At 41.7% G+C, this 10,948-nt stretch overlaps 1 protein-coding gene across 1 annotated transcript in view; it reads left to right on the forward strand.

Moving 5' to 3' along the window:
- Positions 1-9,905, forward strand: part of pnoca (prepronociceptin a) — a 13,659-nt gene extending 3,754 nt beyond the window's left edge. The window contains exons 2-3 of the mRNA XM_056608405.1: positions 7,766-7,902; positions 8,605-9,905. Coding sequence (XP_056464380.1) covers positions 7,780-7,902; positions 8,605-9,186 — 705 coding nt within the window. The 5' untranslated portion in view covers positions 7,766-7,779 and the 3' untranslated portion in view covers positions 9,187-9,905. The remainder of the gene's footprint in view (positions 1-7,765; positions 7,903-8,604) is intronic.
- The last annotated feature ends 1,043 nt before the right edge of the window (positions 9,906-10,948 follow it).

The raw sequence follows: 10,948 nt of genomic DNA on the forward strand, positions 1-10,948 counted from the left end.
TTCGGAAACAAAGTCAACAACAATGGCGTCCTCTGTGTCGCGTTTCGAATGTAAGGGGTTTCTGAAATGCAATGGACCATCTTTACAGCAATTCAATCCAAAAAGTTATGTAAAGTCATGGCTTGCCAAGGGAGGAAGACCTGCAGATGAATCAGCATGTGAAGCTCCTCACCATTCAAGCAAAGCTGACCCCAAAACCTGCCGGACCCTATTTTAAGTAGGTTAATTGTCTTATAATATTTAGTCTGTGCAAAATCTTTTTGCTTTTTTTTAATCAAGATTGACATTCAATATTTCGGTTAAAGCTACATTTTTTGTTTACTTATGTCTTTGGCTGTGGGTATCTGTCAACTCTGCTGACGTCATACACTAAAGTACAATTGTTGACAAGTTATGGTTTATTCATTTACCATTTATAGATTACCTCACTGAATTCATTACCAAATTCACAGCTAACTTATTTTCTACCTCAGATCCCTTTCAGCCTCTCCCTGCAAAGGCAAGGTGAGATGCGGATGACACAGCAGCGCCAGAACCTGAAGTTTAACCACAGAGCCTATGGTGCCATTTCTGTAAGTGTGTGAACATCTTACTTATTACGTTTGTGCTTGCTGAATTTATGCTACTATCAAACAGACAATACAACAATTTTTTTTACTTCCTCTGTTTCTTTAGAATAGCCAATGAGATTAATCTAACAAAGCATTTAATATTTTGACTACATTGAATGCAAGCTGCATAGCTAACTACTCTAATTTTCTTTTTTGTCTAACTCTGTCTTCTGTCTGTGTCTGTCTCTGTTGTGTGTGTTCACAGGGAACGTGGAGTGCCAGTTTGCTTCCTCTCATAGATGTGGAGCCAACTTGTTTTCATCGCTTCCATCAGAGTTCTACATTTCAGGCCTGAAGACTTCATTGCACCACACACTAAATCCTTGTGTAATTGGCACAAAGCATGGTGATGCAGATTTGCTCACTAAAGCAAGTGTACTCCAATAATTGAAATGGTTGTCCCTTTGATTTACTTGCTGTTGAGAGGAGGCGTGTTTTTTTCAAGTATATTTTCATTTTATCTTGTTAACACATGGATCTTAAAGCTGCATTAATACATTTTTGGTCACTTGGGGGCACACAAACAACCAAACATTATGATTTGCACGCGTCGCTTGTGAATAAGGGAGTACTGGCACTTATTTTTTTCCACTTCAAGCGCTGAACTTAAGTTTAACTTAACTTTAACCTTCCATCCAGTTTTAATATGCTGTTATTTTGATAGACGACACGATATTCACTACATTTCAAGCTGTTTCAACACACCTTTATCGTAAGGTTTTGTCGCTTTGCCAAGCTTTTATTGGTTTATTTAGTTTCATCATGGCTGTACTTTTATTTCCAGTGTCTTCATTACTTAATTGCTTTTAAGCTTTTGTCTCGGGTGTTCTTTTGAAGAAAACCATCAGTTTGTGGGGACACCAGCAGGGCACTGGACGAAGGGGAGGGACAGGTCAGGCTGGCACGGGTCAAAGGTCACTCTATCTCCTGAGTTAGCCAGATAAGAGAGAAGTTAATCCCTTGAGCACAATGCTGCAAACCCCATGATTATTTTCTGGACATTATGCACACACACACACACACACACACACACACACACACACACACACACACACACACACACACACACACACACACACACACACACACACACACACACACACACACACACACACACACCAACACTCACTTGCACCAACACTCACATCCATAGAACACACACACACACACACACACACACACACACACACACACACACACACACACACACACACACACACACACACACACACACACACACACACACACCAACACTCACATGCACCAACACTCACATCCATGGCACACACACACACACACACACACCCACACACGCACACACCACACACACACACACACACACACACACACACACACACACACACACACACACACACACACACACACACACACACACACACACACACACACACACACACACACACACACACACACTCACATGTCTGCCGTCATCAGTTGACAGATGTTGTGGAAGGGGTGCTGTCCTCCTATGTTGTCTGTTGTCGTGACATCCATGGTTCGTGTAAATGAAGCTTTTACAACCTACCTTGTAATCCAATGATAAATATAATGATAAATACAATAACCTTATATCAAACATGTGGAGTTATTACACCATGGCTGCTGGATTCAATTTGATGCAACCAAATTAAATTGTCTATTAAATTGAATAACCTTAATACATGAGTGTGAGGTGTGTGTGTGTGTTTGTTGGTACAGCATTTATCCATGTACTATATATATATATATATATATATATATATATATATATATATATATATATATATATATACCCATACATACAAACAAAAACATGCACGCACATTTTCTTACTTGCCCCTAAGGACAGGTTTTTGATGGAGTAGAGAGAGAGACGAGTGGATTGGGGAGAGACTGTGGGAGGGAGGGTAGAGAGAGAGACTGTGGGTGGAGAGGGTGTGGGTGTTGGGGGAGAGAGTGTGTGGGTGGAGAAGGTAGTTAGAGTGTGGGTGGAGGAGGTAGAGAGAGTGTGGGTGGAGAGAGAGGGTGTGGGTGGAGAGAGTGTGGGTGGAGAGGGTGTGGGTGGTGGGGGAGAGAGTGTGGGTGGAGGAGGTAGAGAGAGTGTGGGTGGAGAGGGTGTGGGAGGTGGGGGAGAGAGTGTGGGTGGAGGAGGTAGAGAGAGTTTGGGTGGAGAGGGTACCAAAAAGGCCTGATGCACAGCTGTGATATTTATCACAAGGCTGATTTGCAGTCCAGACCATAGACTGTCAACCCATGATCAATAATGATTTGTATCAAATCCATGTATGCTGGGGCACTGGCACACATTGTTCAGTAAATCATCAATACTAAAACCCACCACGGTGCAAAGTACCTCGAGAAAGGCTCACAACGGACGACAGCGTCAATCACACACACGTCGGAGAAGGAGGTGCTGAGTTTGGTGGGCTTTTTCAATCTTGAGTCCCTAAAAATTGCAAAACGGGTTTTAATTATCTGTCAGAGAGTGACGAGTCAACAACACGAGCCGCCGGGGGCCCCGAATAACCCTCTGCATTATTCATCCAAGCTTATTAGTATTTTGTTAATCTTCCCTCTATACAGTCTTTTGAAGAAAATCACTTATTTTCAGAAGTCGTTTCTGCACCATGCCGCTAACTAGATTAGTTGGCTGGTGTTCGACTAAACCCTTTCCCCACAGTTACAGACTCAAAGTCCTTTATTTCTTAACCAAGTACTTATGTTTGCCTTGAGAAAACATAAGGAGGGACAGACTGTTGTGGAACACGATTGCTTAAACCGAGTACAATAGAGTCAGTGTGGTGTGTGGGCGGGTTAAGGATGTGAGTGGGGAGACTCGATCACGTCGTACTGTTGACTGATTGCAGGCAGCGGCGTATCGAAGGGGAAGATCCCAGCCCACACTGCGCTTCAGAATGGCCCTTTTTTTTGTGCAAACACACTGAAGATATACTGGGTCCTTTAGGAGGATTCATAGCATGTGTAGCCCTTTGAGATTGTGAATTTGACTCAGGTTCTTAACCGTTATAGCATAATTGCCAAAGTCATATTTTGGCCAAATTGTGATATATCTGAGCTAACTCTACTCTCCTTACACTGCTGATTCACTGTGCCTCACTGGCTGTATCCTACATTCCATAATCACTATCTGGCTAAGTCATCTTAGGCATTTTTTACACTAAATACAAGATACATACACCACAGTGCTTTTTTTCAGTGCTTTTTCCACAACAAAGTGTCCGGCTCCGGGGCTGCAGCTGGATGCTACTCGGCAGACCGGAGGTAAACAGCACTCGATATCACATCCACCTGCCTTATCCTACAGAAAACCCATTTTCAAGGCTTAAAAAGAGTAATAAGCCTTTTGACACTGAAAAGTCCTATCTGCACAGCATCTTCACGTTGGAGCAGCCCGGAGCGATTTGAAGCCTTAATAGAAATCCATTACAAAAATATCAAATTAAGGTTCTTTAATTACTTTTCAGTCAATCAGTTGGAGCATTATCGCCACATATATTACATCAGCCGATATTAAAGAACATATAGGCACAATTTTAATTAAAAAGAAAGGATAAATATAGAGTGAAGAAAAACTTTTTTGGAAAACCTTTAGTTGAACATTACCTCAAGGTTATGTTTTATGTTTTTTATGCATATAAATCTATATTTATTGTATAGTACATGAAAAACATCAGGGTTCTACTGAAAATATTAGAATTGTGTCTCTAGTGTGGTCAGTTATCTGTGTCTGTGTTGCAAAAAAAGTTAAGTACTTTTGTGTGACGCATGCAGTCAAGAATTAGAATTTGCGCCGCTACAATTAGGATTAAACTGGCAACACAAAATGGGAACGTATGATTTGTACATTTGAATTACATTGTAATCTGCAGTTGTGGGCTCTCCACAAAAATCCAGGAAGAGGCTTTGACGGATGCATGCCGTTGTGGCCCACCATGCGAGGATAATCCGTTGTTAAGTCGCTAGGCAAGACCACAGTCATTTATTTTGCTAATGGAGGGAAGGTGAGATAACACTCACCAGATAGGGAAGCTTCCGGTGACCTGAGAGCGAACCGCGTGGCTTGTGCAGCCCGGTGTACAAGACACACAAAATGTTCTTGAATTTAAATGAACCCTCTTGGAGAAGTGCTTTTCCATTTTTGTTTTTCTTGTTTTCAGTATTTTGTACATTGTGGTACATATTTGTGTAGTTTGCAGTTACATCCAATACAATCACACATCCGCAGTCTACTCATGTTGGGCAGCACTGGGAACTGCCCATCACCACAACAACCATTCAGTGTGCACATGGGGTTCATCTTGGTCATCTGCTGGTTGATACTGTGATCTGACCATGCATCACAATGTCCCTCTGTTGCACGTCTTATATTATATAGATAGGCCTAGATCATCTTTTATATTATTATCTTGTGTCCGATTTATTTTTGATTTCAAATACAAATAAAAAATTGAATCTAATTTTAAAGAGGGGCAGCTAGCCCCTGAATGCATCGGTGTAGAAGATGTGAGCGGTAGATTCGATCTGCGGAGGAGATGGGAGAGCAGCAGATTCTGTTCCCGGCTATACCAGCAGAGAGAGTCGCTGCTGTCTGCTCTGCGTCAGCACATCAGAGCTCTACTCTAATGACTTCATTAACCACTTTATTTAGCGCTTCATCACTTAATTAAACACAGAAAATGGGTTGACGAGTCCCTCAAGAGATCGTGGCGGGAGACTATTCCCCCCAACCCCCCTCCCCCCCCCCCCCCCCCCCCCCCCCCCCCCGGGCACATCGAAGTCAAAGGAAGGCAGAGAAACACGCACTCATCTGCCTCCGCCCCACAGTGTTTCACTGGAAACACAGACGTGTTCCCGAGGTCGGTCTGTGGACCTGTCTGTCTGGTCTTCTCAAGCGTAGTCATTCCATATGTCTTTATGTCTGTTTCTCTGTCAACCTGTTTTTCTATCTTGTGAGCAGTCGGCCCATCTAACTGGCTGTTGACATGTCTGTGTGTGTCTTACAAAAAGTCAGTCCACTTGTCTGTGGACTGACACACACACACACACACACGTGTGTGTGTGTGTGTGTGTGTGTGTGTGTGTGTGTGTGTGTGTGTGTGTGTGTGTGTGTGTGTTTCTAGCCTTGAACCTGTCATTGAACCTGTCTTTTGGTCAGTCTTTTTGCCATTAGGTCCATCACAGCCTTTGTATTTCTACGGCTTTCTACACAGCGTGAATTGATTTCTTTGTCCCTCAGTGGTGACATAAATCAATGATCCGTCGATGTTGGTCATAATACAATGACATTGTGACTTATAATATTAGTAATAATAATAATAATAATAATAATATTAATCAATGTCAAAATATATTTATTAATGGGACTGTTAGCGAGGATCCCTAAGGTCTGATTTATAAAAAAATAAGTTTACAAATATAATCTCTTTAAATTACCATTAGGACATTATAAACAGACCTTCCCTGATTCTCTCCATTGCATAGAAAAGTCTGTGGACCGATTTATATTTTATTTGTGGAGAAGTAAGGAAATGAATAAGCCGGGATAGTGGAATTTGGTTCTTCCAAAAAAAATTAATTTGAACGATCATTTATAGCTAACAGTAGTTTATCATTTTTGCAAACCACAGAGCTCGTTCTCCAGTGATCCAAGTGCAAGCTTTAGTAGGCTGCAGTTCACTTACTAGCCACAGGGGCCAGTAATGAGAAGGAACTTCTGACCCTGACCCCACAAATAATATGTTAAACCTCACCTTGCGAGACAGCAGGATTTGCCAGTTGACGATCACGCGGGATCTATATATCCAAGTTATGCACTGGTAGCCAAACCATAGTGTTTGAAAACATTTGTTGTCATGCATACACATACAGGTACACATGTATGGTCTCTGTGTGCGTTGGTGCTGGCATAGTCCATGTGTGGTGTATTTGTGATGACAGCTTGCATGTTGGGTAGGGTTGTGTTTATTTCAGTGTGTGTTATGCAGTACTACGTCATGTGACTCTACATATGATGATTCAATGTCATATGCTATATTTAATTTTATTCAACATATTGTGATTCTCTATGTCATGTAATTCTACAGTGCAGGACTCTATAAATCTGAAGGGTTCCATTAAAAAGCAAATAAATTCAATCTTGGAACCCACTACAGATAATACAGAGGAACAAACCTCATTCCTATGTGTGTTTGTTTGCCTGCGACAGAGATTTTGTGTGTATGATGATATCAATAATAGTAGCAAATGAAAATAAATGTGTGTGTGTGTGAGACAGAGAGAGAAAGAGAAAACAAGATGTTTGTGTGTGTGAGTTGACAAGGACAATGCCGCTTGCTGGTGTGTGCACATGCAAATGTCAGAAAAAGAAAGCGAGGGCGTGAATGTTGGTGTGAACGTCAGTGAGTGAGTCAGTGTGTATGTGTGTGGGTGTGTGTATGTGATAGCGAAAGTTTGTGAGACACAAGAGTGTTTATGTGTGATAGAGAGAGAAATTAATGTGTGTGTGTTCGGTGTGGCTCACCCTGCTCCTCCCAGCTACAGAAGTTCAAACCACAGACAACTTAGATGTTGGATGAATACTCTATTGCGAGAGAGAGACAGACAGAGGGAGAGAGAGAGAGAGTGAGCATGTTGATCCTCTATGTATTTGCATGTTCCTCTGAACATTGTGATGGTGTGGGATGCCAGAGGGCTTCATCTTGGCACCAATTAAACAAATTCAAGTGTAACGAGATTAAATCAGTCGCCTGGTGACATCCAAACCAAATGCCGAGGCTTGGTTGTGCATGATGTGAACCGACATCTTCTTTGAGAAATGCAACCGTTTAAACATCTTGCAGTAGATGATGATGTGAAGGGTGTTTGCAAGTGTAAATGTTAACCAAGGGCAAATGTGCCTCCATAGAGCCAACAGATAAATATAATTATTAATTTTCAAATTCAGTGTAGTCTGAGTTTGACCAGATATTCATGGGACATTCACTATTAATACAAAGAACAAAAATGGCTGTCAGTCCAGCAATTTTATTTTGATAGAAAATATTAAAATTATAAAGAAGAATATTTTATTGATCAATAGAAAGACGGAGTACAGTGTGTGTATTATAATGACAAAATTCCTCTCTCTTTTCTAGTCTACAGTGGAACCATGAAGACGCTTGTTGTGGTTTTACTGCTGCTCTGCCGAATTGTCCCGGGCCACTGTGACTGCCGAGGAGACTGTCTTACCTGTAGACACCTGCTGGACAATGAACATCACTTTAACACCATGGTGAGACCCAACTTACGGAATAAAAACAACATAACTTTAACACCATGATGAGTCACAACTGGCTGAAAATAAACTATACTCCAACACCCCGGTTCATTGTTAGTTTTGTATTGTTACGTTAATTTGACTTACAATAAACACCACTTCATATTCACATGAAATGTGGTGCATGTTGATGCTAATCAAAACCATGTGAAAGTTAAACGAGCTCACTCTATTTCAACACTATATTACTGTGCCATTACTTCTACCATTATAACCTCTGATGAAATAAAAGGACAACAGCGAGGTTTCATGTTAAGCTCTCACTCTTGGTTTTCAATCTCTCTCTCTCCTCTTTTTCAATCTTCTACCATAGCCCCTTTATCTGTGAGTCACTAAATAACCCCTGTGGGCTTTGAGTTGTCATTAACGTTGGCTAATTGATTCCCGAGGATAGATGTGTGACTGTCTCCGATCTCCACATTCCTCCTCTACGCCCCACTGCCCTCTGGGAGTTTTAGCATGCCATAAACAAAAACGTCAAATGTAGGAAAATATGGATCTTCCTCTTGGATTGAATACACATAACATTTGGAATGATCTCTCTCAATCATTCTAGTTCTCTCTCGTATTCTCCACTCTCTCACTTTTTGTCTGTCTCTCCGTCTTTCGGTCTGTCTCTGTCTATCTCTGTGTCTCCCTTGCCCTCTCTCTCTCTAGATGTGTTTGATCGAGTGTGAAAGCAGAATATCTCCATCCACAACTTGGGACAGCTGCCGCCAGGCTGTTGCCCTCTTGCCATTCTCCTCTGTGTCCATAGGGGGCGACATACTGAAGAGAGCCCAGGAGGAGGTAGAAGCCCTCCTTCCACCAGTGGATGAGGAGGAGGAAGAGAGGGAGGAGCGCCAGGTGGCTGGGCTCGATGCTGAGGGAGGCCTCCTGTCCGCCTTGACCTTACAAAGGTTTGACGACGCGTCCCTCGGAATGAACCAGCTGAGCACCATGGACATCGACCACAACTCTTTAGAGGAGGGTGAGGGAGCCAGAGAGCAGGCTGAGGCAGGGCTCAGTGTCTCTAAGCGTTTCGGTGGCTTTCTGAAAGGGCGGCACGGCTACCGAAAGCTGGTCTCACCAGGAAGGTCCTACCAGAAGAGGTACGGCGGTTTCATCGGCGTGCGTAAGTCGGCGCGCAAGTGGAACAACCAGAAGCGCTTCAGTGAGTTCCTAAAGCAGTACCTGAGCACCCGCGCTACTAACTACAACAGCGTGTCCGAAGAGCTGACCCAACAGAACGAGGTTTAGCAGCCTACTTCTCTTAAGACATACAAGAAAAAGCAGCCACAGATCTAAATCAACACACCTTATTTCAATATATAAATGTAAATATAAGACATACCATTAGCAGCTCTCCTGTGCTCCAAAATAAATTTAAAAAAAATCGTAAAAATTGGCAAGGCATAATTTTGTTTCTGGCTGTTTGTTTCTGAGTCCCATTAATTCAGCCAACAATTTTGGTCATGATAAATACTTTAACTGTTTCATGAAAACTAGGAAGCATCATAAGCTGTAAACTCTTAAATGGTCACTAATTGTATCATAATACATGCTTTTTGTACGTTGTGAGTTATATTTTCATAAACAGACGTACCTTCTAAATATCCCAATCCCAGTGGTTCTGAGATGTGGAATGTGTGGGGGGAAATGGTCAGAACCATAGGTACAGCGTCATGTCGTATGCATATGTTGCTCTGCCAGTAATAAAAGCCATGTTGTGTTGATAGAGGAGACTCTGGTTTGTCCTAAATGACTACAGTCCTGTGTACAAACCTGTTTGTATTCAGTTCATCGTAGCTGTGGAACAGCAAGGCACTTCTGGTTTCTGCTAGAACTGTAAATATCTCCATTTGAACTTGTCAATAAAGAGAGTTTACTTTTCCTTTGTGACTTGTTATGCAGCAAATGATTCTGTCCTGATGTGTTTTATTCAGAACTTTTAAAAATGACACACAAACTATGGCCTATCGTCCATCCTATGGGATTCTATACCCCTGTATGAAATTTATAATATTAGCTAATGTTAATTCTGTTTCCACAACCACACATAAGATTGCACGAGTTCAACACACTTGATTAATTGACTTCATCATTGTTGTTTTGCAGGTATAACAAATCAAAAGCTTTACAAGTAAGCCGCCGACATAGCTCCTGGGTACAGCATCTGGTCTAGAGTAAGGGAAGAGAGCTGGCACATTGGTGGCTGGGAAACCAAAATAGCTTATTGATCCAGCAGCCATGTTGGTTAGTTGGGTGGGGAAACCTTCTGGAATATTTGGGGAAACCATGGCAACTCAAAGGACATGCATTATTAATGCTACATGAATGGGGAAATTGAAAGAACTACTCAAACATTATCCTGGTTGCCAAAGATTGTAGAACGTTTACCCACCTAAGTTACCAATATGGCAGCTAATTGACAGGTCGATCGCTGAATAGTTTATATATAGTAAAACAAACAAACTTTCATGCCCGTGGTTTCGTGCCCACTATTTAATACAAAGATATTCAGAATGACACAGACAGCCCTCCACCATCACACATGCCATTTAGGACGGGAACCAAAAATCCCAACACAGAAAGACATTGTCAATTGGATCTTTTAAAAAATCTGTGTATATATATATATGTATCAGTGCAGACACAAAGATATGATTAGATGTTCCAAATTGATCTCGGGTATGCTTGTTATCATTTATATAATTAATTGACAAGTTCATGGTGTAATATATATCATTAATCTGAAACAAAGTCCATAAAAGTACAGCTATCCGAGCGTATATAATACGTGGCAAGAACAGTGCACGGCGTCTTTTTACAGAGTCCTTCAGAAAGGCACAATGGTTGTCACTGCAGCTCCTTTGCAGGCGGCTGATCATCAATAGATGGGACGGGACTCGTCACCCTTGTAAACAAGAAAATTGAGGAGAAAGTTGTTCTTGCTGTGTCCTTCTATCCTTTCTGATTGTAACAGTTGATGAGACACTGATATAATTGCCCACAGTTTTGT

The sequence above is a fragment of the Gadus chalcogrammus genome, chromosome 14 (assembly GCF_026213295.1).
Source record: "Gadus chalcogrammus isolate NIFS_2021 chromosome 14, NIFS_Gcha_1.0, whole genome shotgun sequence".
Lineage (NCBI taxonomy): Eukaryota > Metazoa > Chordata > Actinopteri > Gadiformes > Gadidae > Gadus > Gadus chalcogrammus.